This window comes from Medicago sativa, chromosome 5 (assembly GCF_051527215.1).
Source record: "Medicago sativa cultivar Bolivia chromosome 5, Bolivia_mono, whole genome shotgun sequence".
NCBI lineage: Eukaryota > Viridiplantae > Streptophyta > Magnoliopsida > Fabales > Fabaceae > Medicago > Medicago sativa.
In genome coordinates, this window is record NC_140753.1 from 57,529,517 (window position 1) to 57,549,728 (window position 20,212).

A 20,212-nucleotide genomic window follows, 5' to 3' on the forward strand; every position below is an offset into this window, starting at 1 on the left:
GTTTCAAGCTTATACTTTCTGCCACACCATTTCATTTCAAGCTAGTATCAAATACAATGACCGGAAAAAAAAAAATGAAAGTACCAATTTGGGATCAGGCTCTTCTAAAGTCTAAAGTAGACACTATCAATCGTTAGTTAATAAATTCAAGGTAGATATTGTAGGAACGTCATAACAAATAACCCTTGATTTTCTCGATTTACACTTTACTAACTTTAGAGGATTCATACCTTACAATTGAACAAATTGCATTTTTTATACGAAAGAATTGAAAAATAATGAAAATAAATCGGCTAAAAGAGCACCAAAAAAAATACTACTAGTCAGTCAGGACCAATCTTTGTGGAGACCAAATTGTCCCTAAAAGAAATACTACGGACCATATATGCCCAGTCATGGTCATGTGACAGTTAGTAAGACAATTGGACTACCATTTATGCCTAGTCATGGTTTTAAATTAGGAAGAAAAAACGATTGGAGAAAAATAATGATGAAGGGACTAGATTGTATTGGTTTAATTTTGTGTGTGACTAAATACGTTTTTATCTTCTATCAAACACTAAATTTGTTCGAACGAAAATCGGTATTAACTCTTTATAATATTCTAGCATTTAGATGTCCTCGTGAGCTTAGCTTAGTTGGTATGGACAATGCATAAAATATGCAAAGATCCGGGATTCGAACTCCGGCCACTACCAAAAATATATATTCTAGCATTCAGATACGAACTCCACGAACGTTAATCCGCTATTTTTATTGCGTTAATGCATAGAAATTACGAACAATGTTTTTATGAAATTTTAATTTTGATTACAATTATACGAATAAATATTATAAAAAAGATGAAATAATAAATAAATTTCTTTAAATAAATGGTAAAGTTAAAAAGGAAAAATTCCATCTTAAATCCAAGTAATTTCTCTATACTAACGTTTATACGGACACTCCGTGTCCGTCTGTACTCTGATGCATTTAAAATATGATCAGTAGTACTTATCAATGATACCAACAATATAACTAATATAATATATTTCAAAAAAATATAATACAAATTCTCATCTTTTTGAATAACACCAACAAAATAATAACATTTTTATAATCAAACTTGTTTAAGGGTATAATTAAACGGAGAAAAAAATCAGCCAAAAAACGGTCTACTTTCTGTATACATAGTAAGATGTACAACAAGAACACTTTACTTAAAAAAAAATATATACAAGAATATACATTACAAAAAAAAAAAATTGTCATAATAAGAAAACCTTACAAAAAACACAAGTGTATATATCTATTGTTTCTGTAGATTTTTTTTTTTTTTTTGACAAGTTGTTGTACACTTCTCTTACTCTTTAATCTTATTAGGTATGCAACAACTAAACCTAGAAAAATCCCTCCAAATGATCCGCATTAATTGCTAAGTGATAACTCTAATTATGTATTTTCTTCCAACACTTCTTCATTTTGAAATTCAAAAAAATTTGTTAGGAACCATGAACTTGATATTCAATAAATTTTGTTAGGAACCATGAAGTGCATTAAATTACATCTATTGGTATACCCCTTGGAAAATACACAGCTCTTCAACCAAGCACACATCTTCAAAATAATTAAGTACATTGTATAAGATCTCTTCTATTATTAAATTCTATGATATATGCAGATATGATATGTATTTGGTTGGAAAAATATATTATTACTTTTAGTAAATATCAAAGTGTAATTATTCTTTTTAGAGTTGTATGTGTAATTTAGAAATTCTATTATTTGAAGTGACTTTGTTTTTCATGTTAAGTAGAAATTTAAAACAACTATTACAAGTCAATTTTTGATGTTTAACTATATTATTCTTTTTAGAGTTGTATGTGTAATTTAGAAATTCTATTAATTGAAGTGACTTTGTTTTTCATGTTAAGTAGAAATTTAAAACAACTATTAGAAGTCAATTTTTGATGTTTAACTATAAAAGTAATAAATAAAATTGATCCGTGCAACAATATAATAGTATTGTATTCTTTTTATCTTTTTTCTTTATAATTTTTTTAAAAAAATGAGAAGATAATGCCCCAATAATATATTGTGATAAAATAAAATCACAGTCTTTAATTGATTAGTTTTTCAAAACTAAAATGTAAAATTTGCAGGCACGAATCCAGTCTTTTTGGATTGGGGGCAACTGCCCCCACAACTATTCTCATTATATTTGTTAATTATTTGATATTTTATGTATTGTCCCCTATTAAAATAATTGATTGCCCCCACTACATAAGAATTTATACCATAAAAAGATTTTTTCTCATGAATTTTATAAAATCAAATGCGTAAATGTATTTGAGATTAAATATTGAATGTTTTTTTCACATACATAGAGATATATTTTTTTATAGTGTTGAAAAAAAAATCTACCGTACTTTTTAAATATAAATACACGCAAAGAACAATTTTAATGTGTATATGTTAAAAACACTTTCATTTTTCTAATATATAATAGCATTTGTGTTTATAAGCTCGAGTATTTTGTTTAATGATAAGACTCTCGAAAGAACGTTAAAACACACTCAGAAATCCTCCATTTTTTTGGATTTTAAAATCCAAATAGAGTGCGAGAAAAGAGTATGGTATGAAAAGAAAAAGCTGTTGTTTTGTTTATAGGGGTATACAACCGTTATTATTTTATCACTTTTGCATTGTAAAAAAAATTTATAAATATTTATTATATAAAATCTTGTCCCCGCAAAAAAAAAATTATGGACCCGTCCCAGAAAATTTCATAAGATTCAAGTGTCATTGAAGGACATAGTAAGACAAATTTGATTGGAATATTGTATCTCTAATAATCTAATTTGCGTTTATTGATCGACCCATGATCTTACATGTTAAAGATTATATTTGCGTTTATTGATCGACCCATGATCTTACAGGTTAAAGATTATTCATTGGTCTCTATTATAGTCGGCAAGACCCGTGCGTCGCACGGGTCAAAAATCTAGTCCTTACTAGACCATCGACCCGTGCGATATGGAAGGTAATATTTGACGGTAATAGGTAACAAAATAGTTTAGATGAATGTCAAGATTGTCATATAGTATTTCATAATATTAAGAATCATAGACGTTGGTACTGTACCATAAAATAATTTTCCATGACATCGTCCTTGATACCGTAACGTAACATCATATGTTAAGTACAGGGACGAAGCTAGGTACTAATGAAAAGGGGCAGCCGCCACCCATGAAATATGCATAAAATTTAGGTTAAAATTAGGGCAACAGTTAGCGTCTGGGTTAACTTTAATAAATAAGAGATAGGAAGATAATAATAATAATAATAATAAAAAGAAGAGAAAGTCCTTCAAAAAAAAAAAAAAGAAGAGAAAGAGTAGGAAGCAGATAAGGTTAAACCAGAAAATAAGCATTATGGTTAAAACAGTAAATCTATGCAATAGGTTTAGGTGAAAATTAAGGCTAAAATATTCACCCGGTTAACTTTTATATATAATAATAATAATAATATTAATAATAATAATAATAATAATAATAATAATAGTAATAATAATAATAATAATAATAATAATAATAATAATAATAATAATAATAATAATAATAATAATAATAATAATAATAATAATAATAATAATAATAATAATAATAATAAGAGAAAGAGTAGGAAGTAGAAAAGTTTAAACCAGAAAATAAGCAAGGGTTAAAATAGTAAATTTATGCAATAGGTTTAGGTTAAAATTAGAGCTAAAATATTCACTCAGGTTAACTTTTATATATAAGAAGATTTATTAATTTTATTAAGTCTGCAGCAACTTAACCTAATAATTTCCCTCTAAAATGCTGCATTAGGTTAGCAACAATTTAAGCTAACAAATTCCATCTAAAATGCAGCGCACCAATTTAACCTAACAAATTCCCTCTAAAATGCAGCAATCATTAATATTTCTCCTCACTGATGACTTTTTCATTCCTATCATGTTGTGTCATTGTTTGTATATATCTATTGTTTCTGTAGACTTTTTTTAACAAAATGTTGTACACAGACAACGAACAAAACAACGTCGCATAAAGACGACAAAATCACGAAAGAAAAAACGAAATAGTTGTGAAAATCACTTATTTCAATAAAAGAGAAATAGGAAAAACGAGCTAGAGGGGGTGAAAATCACTTTTGTGCATGAAGGTGAAGAAACTAGGGGAGGAGAGAGCAGCGTTATACTAACTAGTATTAAGACCCGTGCGATGCACGGGAAGTTAGATATGACATTGATTAATAAATAAAGTAATCGTAAATGAAACAATAATAGTTGTAAGTGAGCATGAATTAACGTGTCCAAAATAAAACCAATAAAAACTTGAAGTAATTTAGAATTCTCGTTATCACATCGAATAGACAAATAAAAATAAGGTGTCAAACAATCTTGAGGTCCTTGCTTAATTTTGACAACTTTCCGCAATTTAGTGGTGGACGACCAAGTTTGACAATCAACGTCAATATATGTTGCATCTGAGTCGGCGTTTCTCTTTCTCAAAGACTTGGATGGATGTGTATCTTTAGGAATAGAATTAGCTTCATCACCAAGAAGCTACATGAATAATAAACATTCATAGAAATAGTTAATTTAATAAGTTTTATGAATACTTTTAAAGTAGATATAAAGAATATTTAACTACCTTAATGTTATCATCAGTTTGGGGAGTAATAGGACCTATGATATCAACATCATCATCTTCCTTACCATTCGGAGGAGCAGCATGACACTCAATATAATACTTTTTCTTAAACTCATCAATGATTTCATTGTCATCGGACATCTTTTTGACTGCATAGGTATAAAACCTTTGTTCAACATTTTTTTGATTGATCTTCAGTTTGAAAAGCATTTCCTTATCACGTAAGGTGTCAAACTCGGTTGGATAATCATTTGTGGTCTTTTCCTGTTTTTGATTTGGATTAGTAAACAATTTTTTTTGAAAGGGATTAGTAAACAATTAAAACCAATGTTTATTGTTTTAATAATATAACATAAAAAATACAAAAGACAATATACTTAAGTTCATTATCAATACCATTTGTTCTTTTGCAGTCTTTCCAAAGTGCTGTGAAATAACTCCATCAAACAACACAAAGGTAGTTGACCCACTATCATCCATAACATGAATGTGCACCATAAACCTAAAATGAAAAGTGAATATACATGAAAGATTCAATAACCTTATAAGGAATCACTAACCAAAAAAATCAGTGACCAAAAGAATAAAAGTGGTGATGATGCAACTTGTCGTTTATATAATCATGTACATAGTAAGTTATTAGAAAGAAAAAAAAAATTGAAATTAGATTTGCTAATTATATAAGTAACCGAATAGAAAGAATAATTGAGTTTAGCTTAAAAAACATGAGTGAATCATAAGAAAAATTAATATCGAAAACGTTACCTTTTTGTAGCATCGACTAATGTATCACATTTTTCACAAAAGTGTTTTGTACAAACAGGTTCAACCTTCTTGAAACACTTATCACATGAAACGTAGCACCACTTCTTATTGGTGTCTATGTCAATAATTTTAGCCAAGACAACACATGCACCCACCTGCATAGTTATTAAATTTATTTTAAGAATAATAATTAGAAAATTAAGACACAAAGATATGGATTAAGAATTATTTAACAACATAGTATAATAGTATAAGTCAAAGCAAATCAACATAAAGTTGTAGACCTGTTTCGCTTGTGTAATATCTGAAATTGTCATGTTTTTTGTTTGGAGTAGATCATTAGACAAAGAAAGTGAAGATTGTGCTATCATCTGGGTGACCCCTTGGGTCCAAGATGCATTGCCAGTTTCCATTCTATCGTAAAATATAAGAAAATCATACTTAACAAAAACAAAAAAACTTTCAATAATTATCAATATATAATATATGTGTAATAACGATAGGTTAGTGCATACCCTTTCTTGTAGGTGCAACATTCTTCAATGTTGGGATTTATAAGCAACTTGGTTTCATTGAATGCATTGGCAATCTCATACATACCTATTAAAATGATACACCAAAAGGTATTAAGTAATATATATCATTAACAATACAAAGAAATTAAAAATAATTACCTTTAAAAAGATAATCTAATTACCACCAAAAACTTTAAGTCGACATAGATGCATCACAACTACAATAGGAAAAGTATTTCCATTTGTGCTCATATAGCTATTCATTTGTTCAGCAAAATGACCCCATAAAGTACAAATGATTGTATTGCTCCTGAAATTTACAAAATAATTTTTATTAGACTAAGAATAATAATTAAAAAAACATCTATATATGTAGTTAAAACAAAGATAAAAAAAAACTCCACTAACTCAAGGTCTTCAAGCATCAAGTCCAAGATTTTAGTCATTTTTCCTTTTACTTGAACATCCTTAATGTCAGTCGTTCCAACCACATGGCCAATGACATCTAAAAATAAACATGGTTGCAGAATCATAAAGAAGAAATCATAAAAATCTAAAAATAAGTTAATATTTAATTTGTAATTTTAGTATAAAGTACTAACCCATTAAAACATCGTTATCAGTACCACCAATAATGTCCTGAAATTTTGTGAAGTTGAACAAATTTGCAGGAATTTTATCATAAGATGTTTTGGTTATAATAGTGCTTCCTATCAAAGTTAGCTTGTATTTGTGATTTGTTGGCTTAAAATTTCCTTTATTAAATTGGACCAAGAACTTTTCTATAGTATATGAAGCACCCTCTTCAATAGAATCTCCAAGTTGTTTGAAATCCTTGCTTTTAATAGAAGCTTGTATCTTTGACAACTGAAATAAATAAAATATTATGTGAATTTATGTGAATAAAAAGATAATGAGAATTATAAAACTGAAACAAATTCTTTAAAAAAAAATAAAGGTGAAACATAAAAAAACAATGATATAATCTTATCAACACGTCCATAGTATGGACAATCATGAATCAAATTAAAAAACTTCTTTTATTATCAATTTATAATAGTTTAGGTTGTTTTTCGGGTGTGTTTTGGGCAGTCCTGTTAGATGCGGCTGTGCAGTTTGGCTGTTTAATTTTTTTTTTTTTTTTAACAGAGTCACCCAAAAAGAAAGTGTAGTGAATTCAAAATAACAAAGAAGATTATAGTGGAGGAACAGGAACCCCGCACACCCAAAAACTGCACAGCACCAACCAAAACAAATAAATCCCCACCTCTAAATTTAATAGGTTAATCGTTTAAATTTAATAGGCTAATTGTTTTACTAACATGTTCATATATGGTTCTTTTAATTTAATAGGCTAATTTAACTGTGATGAAAAACAGAAGATACAACTTGTGAAATACATGAATAAATCAAAGATCTTTAATAACAAAAATGGATAGGTATAATAGAACCATATAAAAGTATATAGAGGCATGCTGTTTCATCACACATAACACAAACATGTTATAGTAATTCAATACTGGATGCCTCTTTTGGTTTGTTGAAATCAGGAATTTTCCAAAGATTAACTATACGAACACGTATCTTCTAATCGATTTTTCCAGCAACAATGTCATCAATATCAGTAATATGAGAAGCCATTATTCAATCTACATAGAATTGAAAAGAAATAAATCATGGAAAGGTAGACAAAGTTAAAAATATTAATAGAGAGATACTTTAATCGTTGATATAAAAAAGAAGTTAGAAATAAAAAAAAAGAGATTCAAAGCAAAAAAATATGACGTACGATTAATTTGAAGCAAGATGATTTAATCGAAGGAAGAAGGATGAAGTATGACTTATAAATCCTATTTGATGTTACTTATATTTTGGCATAAAGTGGCACAGATGTAGACAGAGTTAGTTACCAAAGACAAACGTTAGATGAGGATTTTTTTTTCTTTGGTGGCACAAATTTAATGAGAAATTTTAGAAAAACATAGTTAAAAAAAACAAAAAAAAAATATGGGGATCGATGTTTATATTGCCAAATAAATAGAGAAAATAGCACTACCAAAAAAATAGAGAAAATAGAAAACAAACTATGATGTTCATCAAACAAAAAACAAAATAAGATTATGAAAGGAAAAAAAAAACTAAGATTATGAAAAAAAAACGTATTTAGTAGTTTATGGCACAAATTTAACAAAAGTTTGTTCAATTGCTTAAATATATATTATTAAATAATAATGTGAAAGAAAAACAAAATAAAATTATGAAAGAAAGAAAACGAAAAAAAAAACTAAGATTATGGAAAGAAAAAAAAACATATTTAGTAGTTTATGGCACAAATTTAGCAAAAGTTTGTTCAATTGCTTAAATATATATTAAATAATAATAACAATAATGAGTTGTCAATATTAAATTTAGCAAAAGTTTGTTCAATTGCTTAAATATATATTAAATAATAATAAGAATAATGAGGTGTCAATATTAAAATGACAAAATTAACCTCAAATTTTGGCTCCAAAAAGCTGTTTAAGACAACTTAAGACCTTTTATAAATAAGATAAGATAGACTAATGAATAGCCTTGTGCTTTGTCTCAAGAAAACTAACTTTGACATTATTTTGTTAAGTTTACCGTGTTTTCCGTCCATTTTACCGCTACCAAAAATATGCACTTAACAATTTTCCCAATATATATCATTAAATAGGTTTTCTCTCCTTGACAAAAAAAAAGGTTTTCTCTCAACGAAATCATTAAATAGGTTTAGCTCCAAAAATATTGAATGGTCGCTCTTTGAACAAAGAAATAGGTTACCGATAATGGAGAGCTCAGCTCCCATGGATAGGATTAGCAACTTACCTGATGAGTTACTGTGTCACATCATCTCCTTTCTCCCAACCAAAATTGCTTTTAAAACAAGCGTTCTTTCCAAAAAGTAGACACCACTCTGCAAATTACTTACATCTCTCAACTTCGAAGATAAATCTGTTTATGGCGAACATGCCTTACTTCGCTTTTGTCGCTTGGTCGACAAAGTCATGCTCTCTCACAAACTCATCAAAAAGCTTCACCTTAAGTTTGGTTCTGTACATTGGAGCAGTTTGAAATTCCACGATTGGATCGAAACCGCAAAACAGCATCCTCTAGAGAATCTCCATGTCTCTAGTAATCTTCAGCTGATCATCTCGGTGCAAAGTATTTTCATATTTCCAACACTCTTGTGGTCCTCAAACTGAGTATGATAAAGGTGGATGGTAATGTATCTGTTGATCTTCCCTCGCTTAAGACCCTTTATTTGGATCATGTTCGTTTCAAGAATAAGGAGAATTTCGGCAAGCTTCATTCTGGGTGTCCCGTTTTAGAGGATTTGCATACTCGCATTCACTATACCGAACAAGACAAGGGTGTTAGTACAGGAGGCTTTGAAACCTTGTCCAAATTTATCAAAGCCAATATCCATGCATTTGATGTTCCATTTAAAGCAATTCACGAAGTTCAGTTTTTAACCGTTGCGGTAATGGACGTAAAATTGCATAAAATTGTTGTCAAATATTGTTGATACTACCACAATTATGTTGCTGAGAATAAACTTTTTCTTATGTTGTTATTTGATTTTGTTGGATAATATAGAGCGTGAGGGAGCTAGTGGTAGGACACACATTAGTGATGAGCATATTGTAGGAGGAGACACATTAGTGATCTGGTGAAGCCTTCAATATTATTGACATTGCATCTCAATGGCTTAAAGGCTTGAATACAATTGCACCCATATAAGTCTATTTATAGGTGCTTATAGATGTTTCTAGAACTAGAATAATCTAGGCCTTTATTTGCCTTTTCTACATTAGAATATTATGGATGTTTCTAGGCTACAACTTAACCTAGACATTAATGGAACAATCTAGAAACATATAATAACTTTAAGCTTATTCTAGTTTTCTCTAATGTATTCTAGAAATATCTAGAAATGTGCATCATATTTCAACACTCCTCCTTGATGCATATTTCGAAAACTTCAAATGTAGTACGTAGTTGCTCAAACATAGATTTGTGCTATCATCTCCTCCTGCATTGATACTCTTCATAGTTGATCAATTTGACATGATAGAAAATTTGTGCCACCTCTTGCCATAATATTTGTTATTGGTCTCCTTGCTAGTCTTGTTGAAGACTTCTGCATGGACCATCCTTCCTCCTTAGTTGAATGTGAATCTCCTTGTCGACATTGTTGAAGATTTCTGACAGGGAGAATTTCTTGTTCATAGTTGCTTGTGAGTCTCCTTGTCACTCATGTAGTAGATTCTTGACAGGGACTCATTCTTGCTCTAGTAGTTACCTATGCTTGTACTCAAGTTAAGCATCAGAGGTCACAGGTCTCCATTTATATTTATTGCCTGGACTTGTGCTCTATTCGAACTTGAGTGTCTTATTAGCCATAGGTCTTCGACATTAGTCGGACTTGAACTTTAGAGGATCGGGCTGTTAGGCTACCTGAACTCCTCTATAGCCTTCTTAGTTTTCTTGTTTTAACTCAAACAGAGTAGAGCCTTGTGGCTACATGTACTCCTTTTGTGTTTGAGTCATAAACTGAGAATTTTTACTTTTGTAGAATTTATGTTATAGAAGAACATATAGTTGGTGACACAAGATCATATTTTGCTACGCCCTGTTAATGACCGAACGCAGCTCTGATACCACTGTTGGAAAAAATATAGAGCGTGAGGGAGCTAGTGGTAGAACACACATTAGTGATGAGCATATTGTAGGAGGAGACACATTAGTGATATGGTGAAGCCTTCAATATTATTGACATTGCATCTCAATGGCTTAAAGGCTTGAATACAATTGCACCCATATAAGTCTATTTATAGGTGCTTATAGATGTTTCTAGAACTAGAATAATCTAGGCCTTTATTTGCCTTTTCTACATTAGAATATTATGGATGTTTCTAGGCTACAACTTAACCTAGACATTAATGGAACAATCTAGAAACATATAATAACTTTAAGCTTATTCTAGTTTTCTCTAATGTATTCTAGAAATATCTAGAAATGTGCATCATATTTCAACAGATTTAATTTTTATTTGTAACTTGTTTTTGATTTAGAAACTTTTAATTGTAGATGAAGAAGAAGCTTCCTCAACCAGAGATCAATTCCTGTGATATTGGCTATCCTGTATTTCAAAACTTAATCCATCTTCATTTATAGTTTTCTTTCTTTCATCACTGCGATGATATAGTGGAGGTGCTCCAGTATTGCCCAAATCTTCAAACAATTTCTATTAACAAGGTTTCTTCTGTTGTCTGGATTGATTAGCCTCCTTCTTTTCTTGGAGTGAATTTCATGAATCTTATTTTGTATATGTTTTGCAGATAGGATTCGATATAAACAACAAATACCCAAAGTCTGTTCCTAAATGCATTTCGTCTCACCTCAGATCATGTACTATAAACTACGAAGGCTTTGGAGGTGAAGTTCAATTTGAAACATATATTTTACAAAATGCTCAACTTTTACGGGTCATGAAGATCAACATTAGTCATTTCTTAAATCAAAAGGCAAATCAGCATTCTTTAGAAGAATTATCCTTGTGTCCCAGGATGTCTCCTGATTGTAAACTTTCAATTTGTTTCCCAGTTTCTTGATATCTTTGGTTTCCATTGGTTTTTACATATGCATCAACCAGATTTTGGTAGTTTAAAGGACATGGTATTTCCTCATACAAATGAACATATATCTACCATGCATATATCTTCTCTTACATATTAATTTATGTTAAAAACTTTTCTAGTTTTGCAACTTTGTAATCTCGATTGTTATGTGATTTTTTTTTTTTTTGAAGGAAGGAGGAGGATTATTTGTTATGCAACTATTCCCTCACTCGTTATGCTTGGTAGGATTATTTGTATGATATATAGTTGTGAAATAAAATAAAGCTAAGATCATTAAATGCCAAAAATGGTAAAGAAAAAAAAAAATTCAACCTCTCTCTTTGGTTCTGTGCTCTTTTTCCATGCTATCTCTCTGTCCTAGAAGGTGAGCTTGATCACTTTGATATCTAATATTTTTTTTCACTCTATGTTTGTATCCATGTTAGCTGGGACTGAAATGACAACGAATAAATACATCTTCATCTTGTCGTGAATGTCCTTCCCCTATCTTCTTAAAAAGCTGACAAATTTGTTTTGCTCTGCAAGGCTTCTCTTAAAAAAAATGAACGTAAGGCTGCGATATCTAAAAATTGCTAGAATTGTAAGATGACTTAAGAGAAGATGTAACACTTGATTTCTCTGAGTGTCCATTTTGCTTTCAGCTGTTTTTGAATCTATGATATTCGCACTTTTTGCGCTTTGGAGACTATAGGGTGTCAACTTTAATGGTATAATGATAATTAGTTTGTTGTCATTTACATTCTTTTAGTTTACTAAATAAGATTAATATGGGTTTCATTTTCGTGTCTTGAAATTGAAATTGTAGCTTTGGGTGAGTTTGCTAGCATTCAGCGTTGAGAACCTTCAAATATGGGTTTCTGTTTTCTTTTCTCAATTTAGTTACGACTATGTTTTAATTCAATAGAGAATGCTATTTGTTCCTTCCTAATTCTAGTCAAGGGAACCCAAGCAAATACAATGTTTTCAAAAAAACCTAAACATCGGCGGTCATAAAAGATTCCAGCGTCAAGACAACAAATGTAAACAAATGCAACCACACTCAATATGTCAAAAAATGCAACTGCTATTTTGAAAACAGTATAGATCGCTCACACCCTAAACATCGGTGGTCATAAAAGATTCCAGCAACAAGACACAGAAAAGCCGACGAAGATTTTGATGGTAGCGACTAAGAGAGAGCGAGGATGAGACAACATAGAGTGTGTGATAGAGACAATGGAGGATAACTGTGTGGGAAGATAGATAAAAAATTGATGCTGTATTTTGTTTGGAGAATATTGCAGTTGCATTTTTTAAAATATCTTGTTACTATAAAAACAAAACAAAAATGACAATTTTCCTAATATGAATAACTGATTAATATAGAGCGGATAAGATTGCCAATAATCATTTGTGTTAGAGGGTATGACCTAACATTTTTTCAGTGCTACATCTAACAGCCAAGTTTTATAAGCAAATATATTAACATTTTTTCAAGAAATCCGAAGGCACAAATAGAGCCAATCAAAACTGAATTAAATTGCAAATCAATCTTAATTTACGTCACAAGCATAATTGATAGTGCAATTAATCTCATCTAAGTTTAAACAAAAACTTTCTCTAAAGTGCACAAAAAACATATATACACCTTTGAACTATAGGCTCTATAACATCAAAAAATAACAAAAAATCCAAGTCATTTTGTGCATATTTGTACTTACTAATAATTTAATAGCTGTTGAATCACTTTTTTCTTAATGCATTCGAAAGAAGAAAGGAAAAAAGCAGAAGTTATTACGAGTTAAAAGACTTTACTGAATTATATAATATTTCAATAGCTTTTCCATTATTTCTCAAGCAAACTTTTTTCACTTTGTTCACATTAATCGAATAAATTTGTGTTAAGGTTCAATTAATTTCCTTTTCAATAAATAAGAAGAGATGTTATATATTCACAAAGCCTTTTACTGAGAGCAACTTAAAGCCATTATTGTGTGTCTGTCGCATACTCTGCTGCTTTCAACGATGAAACCGGAGAAGACGACGATATGATACCTTCCATCGCTTCTGTCATTTTGTGGATAAACTCGTGAACTCCCCTTGTGCGACCCACTAAATCATCAAAACTTTTCCCCTGAAGTGTCTTCTAAGAACTGAATGTTTCCCAATACATGGGTAGAAGCTGCAAAACAATGTGTTGATGAATTTCATCTCATTATCTTTGACCACACCTTCACCCCCACAACTTTCAACTCCCAAAGCCTTGTTATTTTCAAACTCGAGAATTTAGTGGTTGCAACAGATGATTTATCTGTTCATCTTCCATTCCTCAAAACGTTATATTTGAAATTTGCTTATGCTAAAAATCAGAAAAATAATTTCGTAAAAAAAAAAAAAAACTCTGCTTGTCCTATTCTTGAAGTTTGACATCTTTCTCAACACACACACATGAAGAAATAAATTAATATTCCAAATTGGTAGCTAAGATCGGCTGAATCAATATTCGATTTACTATGATTTCTAATGTCTAGTTTTTAAGCATAACCGGGGTACACGATCCTTCTTTTCCGATGAATTTTGAAGGTACATCAAAATGTATTCCCGTTTGTTCGAGGAGACAATCCTATATATGTCCTTCAAACTACCAAAATATACATGTTGCATATGTAAAAACTAATGAAAACAAGAAATATTAAGGAACTAGGTAAAACTAATTGAAAGTTCGCATTTGGGAGAAATTCTTGGACAAGATGTTAATTCTTTTAGGGCATCCCAAATTAAAATATATGTTGCAAATTGAATTTCATCTACAAAGCCGTCATAGTTTAGACTTTGATAATAACCCGTCTAACAACTGTGATAATAAACATAATTTTTTCTAATTTTGTATCTTTGATGCAAGAATCAAACCACCACTTTATTCATCCAAAATGGTCTTTCTTGAATCTCATTCCCCAAGTTTCCTATTTAAAATGTGAAAGTTAAAGGAACTTGTTTGGATGAATAATTGATAATATATCTAGTAACAAGCAGAATCAAACAACTCATACAATAGGAGGATAATTACTGGAAGAAATAGGACTTGAAAGAATTCTTACTTTCCATGCAACAGAGAAAAATAAAATTAAAAGCATTCAGACCGAATTGTTATCCAACAAGGACCGTAGTCCACTCTAGAGTTAGTACTAATACCATCATCACAGTTTAATTTCTATGAAAACACCAAGCCCATAAAATTAAATAATATGAAGAAAAACTAATTATGAAAAGCACTAATATCTAGCATCTAGATCAATCAACATAAGGTTTACACCCTGTAGAAATCCTTGGACAGGATGATAGTTCTTCTACAATTAGATGCTTTGAGGATTTATTAGGAACATGAATTGACATGACTTGTAAAAGCCTTGCATTCCGCAGAATATAGGTTGCGAATTGGAGATCATCTTCCGATCCATTGAAGTTAATAATAACACAAGATCTGAGGTGAGACGAAACACATTCAAGCTCCAAAATTGGACATTGCCAATCCTTGGATAAATTGGTAAGCCACTGTCAAAGGGCATAAAAAAATAACATTTGTTAAAATATATGATATGAAGAAAATCAACAGGCATACAAAGAAAAATATTCCACAAACCTTTACAATTTTAAATCTTTGAAGCTTAGGACAATGTCTGAGAAGTTTTACTATACCATTCCAGCCAAGATAGAAGTCAATAAACGCTAAACATAAGATGAGGTGAATTAAGTTTTGAAACACCAGGGTGCCTTTGAATATATATTCAATGTGATACATCTGGTCCCATTCTGTGTTCATTATTTTTAAAAACTCGACATTATAAAATACATCAAATGGAACATGTCTTGAATTGATATCTGCTCTGACCAACTTGGACAAGGGTTTAAACCCTTCTGCTGTATTATTTTTGTCCCCTTTCATACAGACAATATGCAAGGTTTCCAAATCTTCTAGATTAGGACAAGCATTGAGGAGTTTTTTTAGAACACTATGATTTTCAAAACGAACAAATTTCAAATGTAGGATTTTGAGTGATGGAAGATGAACATGCAAATTATCACCTGCAATTTGTAACGCCTCAAGTTTCATAACTACTAGGGTTTCAGATGAAAAAATAATGGGAGTTATGGTGTAGAGAGTGAAGGTGTGGTTATCCACGGATAGATGAAATTCCTCAACACAACGCCGTTTCGCGGCTTCCACCCATGTGTCAATGAGGTGTTGATCAGAATCACTGAAACTAGAACGACAGTTGAGGCTAAACGTTTTGATGGGTTGGCTTGATGATCAACGAGAGAGTATGACTGTGTCCACAAAACGACAGAAGCGATGGAAGGGGTCATCGTCCTTCGCAAAGGTTTCATAGTCGAACTTTAGATTGGTGAGTGAACAACAGAGTTGTGTCCACCGCTTCGAAAGAACTGTGGTAGTAAAAGCTTGTCTGATGGGAAGAAGAGAGAGTATGTGACACAATAATTCAGTAGGTAAATCGCTGATTCTGTCCATTTTTGTGTCCTGCGACGACGACTGTGCTGTTCTTTTTTTGTTAGGACTCATGCATGACTCAGAAGAATACGATCAAGGGTTTTTTAGAGGGTTAATATAGTTTTTGTTGCCGTCATATGGAGTGAATTCTGTTTTGGTTGAAAAAATAGATTTTTTATCTCCTAAAAAATAAAAGAAAATAGGGGGTTTTCAGAAATTATAGGCTGGATTTTTTTTTTTCAATTATACCTTTAAATAAATATTTTCTATAATAATGTTATATTGTTGGTGTTATTCAGTTGGTATGGAGAATGCATATAATATGCAAGGTCCGGGATTCGAACTCCGGCCGCCACAAAAAAAAATATTGTTGGTGTTATTAAAAAAATAAGAATATTTGTTATATTATTGTTGTAATTGTCCGCGTGAGCTTAGCTCAGTTGGTATGGACAACGCATAAAATATGCAAGGTCGGGGTTCGAACCTCGGCCACCACCAAAAAATATTATTGTTGTAATTGAAAAAGATAAATATGGTTTGTTGAATTTGTTACATCTAAAATTCATAAGTATCGTATCTATACTATAATTCATATCTATACTATAATTCATAAATTGAGTTTGTTACATCTAAAATTAAATTCATAAGTATCTATACTATAATTCATAAGTATCTATACTTATATTTTAAATTTATATCAAAAAATTTATATACAATATTATTTGTAATTTACATGCAAAATTTCTATTAAATATCTATGATAATTTACATGTGTTAGCACGATAAAAAGAGAGAAAAGACGTTCCTCTAGTAATATATAAAGAAAGTAGGATTTTTTTTTTTGTGGTGGCCGGGGTTTGTATTCCAGACCTTGCATATTTTATGCATTGTCCATAGCAACTGAGCTAAACTTACGAGGACATAAAGAAAATAGGATTTAAATACATGAGTTTGGCTAACTTTTTCATTACCTATTTTACATTCATTTAAACTATTTTATTTACTATTTAATCCTTTAATAATTTTATTTTAAATTTTAATTAAAAAATTAAATCTCATTAAATATAGAAAATATCCCACTACAATAGGAACAATATTATGAATATTATATATGAAGGGGATAGAGATTTTGGGTCGAATTTTTTGTAATTCCAATTATACCCTTAAACAAATTTTCCTATATTAATATTATATTGTTGATGGTATTAAAAAAGATACGAATTTATATTATATTTGTTAAATTATTGTTGTTATTGAAAAAAGGTAAACATGGTTTTTTAAGTTTATTACAAATATTTGTAGTTGTAATTTTAATCAAAAACAAAATTTCATGTAAAATACCGTTCATAATTTACATGCGTTAGCACAATAAAAAGAGAGCAAAGACGGACACATGATTGTCCTTCTTTTTGCTAGTTTTCTTATAAATAAAATTTAGGGTGAGACGATAATCCAATTACACATGAGTAACTAGAATCTAAAATATATCTTTTTATATTAGACCAAACCAATATCGTCCTCGTGAGCTTAGCTCAGTTCGTATGGACAATACATGAAATGCATGAAATATGCAAGGTCCGGGGTTCGAACCCCGGCCACCACCCAAAAAAAAAAGACCAAACCAATATCGAAGTTAAAAAAATATATCCTATCCCTATGCAAGGTCCGGGGTTCGAACCCCGGCCACCACCCAAAAAAACCTAACCCTATGCAAGGTCCGGGGTTCGAACCCCGGCCACCACCAAAAAAAAAAAGACCAAACCAATATCGGAGTTAAAAAAATATATCCTAACCCTATATTTATTTTTTTTGTTTTTAACCCAAAACTTAGGGTGTGTTTGTTTCAAGTTATATTTGTAGATTTTTTGAAATAAAATGATAGAAATATATAAGTTTTTGTTTGTTACCAGTTTACTAAATTTTAATCCCATATAAAATGTTTATGGGAATAGAAAAAATTTCCCAAAGAAAATGGTGGGATCATGAAGATGTGAATAAATTACATATTTTAACCATATTTGTATGGTTCCTGGAATATTAAAATGTTAACCAAACATCTTTTATCCAAATATCTTAGAATAAAATTCGCATCTTTATATTTCAAGGAATGTTAATCCTAAAAATAAATTTGAACAAACACACCTTTATGCACAGTGCTTTAAGTGCAGTTTTTAAGTTTCCATGTCATCTTAATTGAATGGTTTCTTTTTAATGGCCCATTTTTCTTTTTTCTTATAGAAATATTGCATCCATTTATTTTGGTGAAGGTTGTGCTTGTCAAGTAATGAATTCCAAAGCAGCAAGAAAGTCATACTCATATTCGAAACCATAAATGCAACTTCTCAAATCTTCAGCAAAAGAATCTGATCGCTTAAGGCATGATTAACATTCTTTGAAATAAATGCCTCAAGCATAAACAATGATATGTTTCAGGAAAAACCTCTAAAAGCGTTTTTGCCATGGCAAAATCTTGATCTGTGAAAATTGTCTTTGGCTTTTTTCCACACATTGCCTTAAGAAAAGTCTTGAACAACCACTCAAATGATGCAGCAATTTTATCATATAACACTGCTGCACCAAATAACACACTTTCTCTATGATGGTTGAATCCAACGAAAGGAGTAAATGGTCGTAAATTCTTATTAGTGTGGTATGTGGTATCAAAGCATACTACATCTCCAAAATAAACATAATCTAAAACCATTTTAGCATCTGCCCAGAAAATGTTTGTTATTTGATTATCAACATCAAGTTGAATATCATAAAAGAATGATTGATTCTCTCTCTCTCCTCTGATTTAAAATAAAGAAGTAGAGTATATGCTTCACCTTCCTTCATTTCCTTCATCTCTTTGGCGGTTAAATGACTGCTCATATCTTTAGAAGTGCAGCCAACGTTCTCCCTCCCTCCGACGTGTTGACTTATAAACTCAAAAATCAATTTTTGGTGTATACCATATCGTTTTTCCATTTCTACCTCTGCTGCTTGAGCGGCAGAAACCCTCCTTTGTGATGGTAATTTATGTTTACTTCTGGGGGGATTAAAGCTCGTGATTATGGTCTTATTGAAAGATGTAACAACATATTTTCCACTTGATTCCCGACTGATGACAACATGTGCTAAACATCCAATTCTTATATCTTTGCGAGACACTTTTTCATCATAATCTTTGATCCTCTTAAAGCCTTCCTTAAAACACATGAACTTTCGAGACATCACAGTTTCATTATCTAACTTGCTTTTGTTTCTCCAACCTTTTCTAATGCTAAAACAAACAAAGCCAACATATATATTATAAAATCTATATGTGTAATCTTTGGTATCAAACTCCATGCCAACATATGGGATTATATCTTCACAGATGAAAATACTGAAAATTGGAAAAAGTAAACATATTGCTTCAATATAAAGCAAAGTCTTTTATAACCAAGCAACAAGTAAATATATCATAAGAAAAAGCTATAAGTAAAGTAATTATTTTGTATGGTCGATTTCCATTTCGGTTTCTTTAGAAAATAGTATTGCATTACCTAAGATAAAGCATCAAATAGTGGTATGTTCAATTTTGAATCCCAATTTCTTTTATCAATGTGTACCATCTCTAACCAATTGACCAACTTCTATTGATCAACTCCTAAGTTTCATCTTTTAAAAATATTTAAAAACACTAAATATAATTTATCATCACTCAGTGATGGTTCACTTACGTTGTTTGTAGCCAAATTTGAATTTTCCATCTTGGAGTACCTTCTTGCACTAAACGAACAGTCTAAAGCAATTTTCATGAGTACATATGAAACAAAGAAGATATATAATTGGTGACTTCAGTGTGTGTAAAAACAAAGAGAGAAAAGATGAGCAAACAAACGAGACAGAGAGAGAGGAAACAAGAACATGTATGTCACTAATTTTCCATCCATACGTGAAACAATAGGATTTAGAATTGACAGTTTCTTGAAGCGCCAAAAGCAGAGGGATAATGTTTAATATAGCGACAATAATTTCACGAAAAACCCACGAATATGGAAAATCTTGTTTTATTGCTTTACTTCACCGTTTAATCCTCTTGGCACAACAAAATTTCTCCACGCACTAGGACTCATTCCA

The 20,212-nt window shown here is 30.7% G+C and overlaps 2 protein-coding genes and 1 pseudogene across 2 annotated transcripts; 1 reads left to right on the forward strand and 2 right to left on the reverse strand.

Annotated features, from left to right (window-relative positions):
* Positions 1 to 4,120: 4,120 nt before the first annotated feature.
* Positions 4,121 to 5,618, reverse strand: LOC146923391 (uncharacterized). The gene is made up of 4 exons (XM_085711713.1): positions 5,439 to 5,618; positions 5,070 to 5,175; positions 4,674 to 4,937; positions 4,121 to 4,585 (listed from the first exon to the last, which is right to left on the reverse strand). Exons 1-4 carry the CDS (start codon positions 5,597 to 5,599, stop codon positions 4,121 to 4,123), a joined length of 996 nt encoding a protein of 331 aa, XP_085567839.1. The 5' UTR covers positions 5,600 to 5,618.
* Positions 5,619 to 5,829: 211 nt separating this feature from the next.
* LOC146923392 (replication protein A 70 kDa DNA-binding subunit B-like) lies at positions 5,830 to 6,841 on the reverse strand (the record flags this gene model as incomplete). The annotated part of the gene is made up of 5 exons (XM_085711714.1): positions 5,830 to 5,852; positions 5,954 to 6,038; positions 6,113 to 6,263; positions 6,362 to 6,458; positions 6,556 to 6,841. Coding segments are annotated over 3 exons (519 nt in total), but the record flags the coding sequence as incomplete, so codon positions are not given.
* Positions 6,842 to 8,763: 1,922 nt separating this feature from the next.
* Positions 8,764 to 11,592, forward strand: LOC146923393 (FBD-associated F-box protein At4g10400-like; annotated as a pseudogene).
* The last annotated feature ends 8,620 nt before the right edge of the window (positions 11,593 to 20,212 follow it).

Bases quoted from the DNA above. Each gene is read 5' to 3' on its own strand.
- LOC146923391 (XM_085711713.1), bottom strand. From the start codon at position 5,599: ATGCAGGTGGGTGCATGTGTTGTCTTGGCTAAAATTATTGACATAGAC. The intron at 4,938-5,069 runs GTATTGATAATG...AATCAAAAACAG, and splicing joins AGACTGCAAAAGAACAAATG to GAAAAGACCACAAATGATTA. The intron at 4,586-4,673 runs GTAGTTAAATAT...TTATTCATGTAG, and splicing joins AAACTGATGATAACATTAAG to CTTCTTGGTGATGAAGCTAA.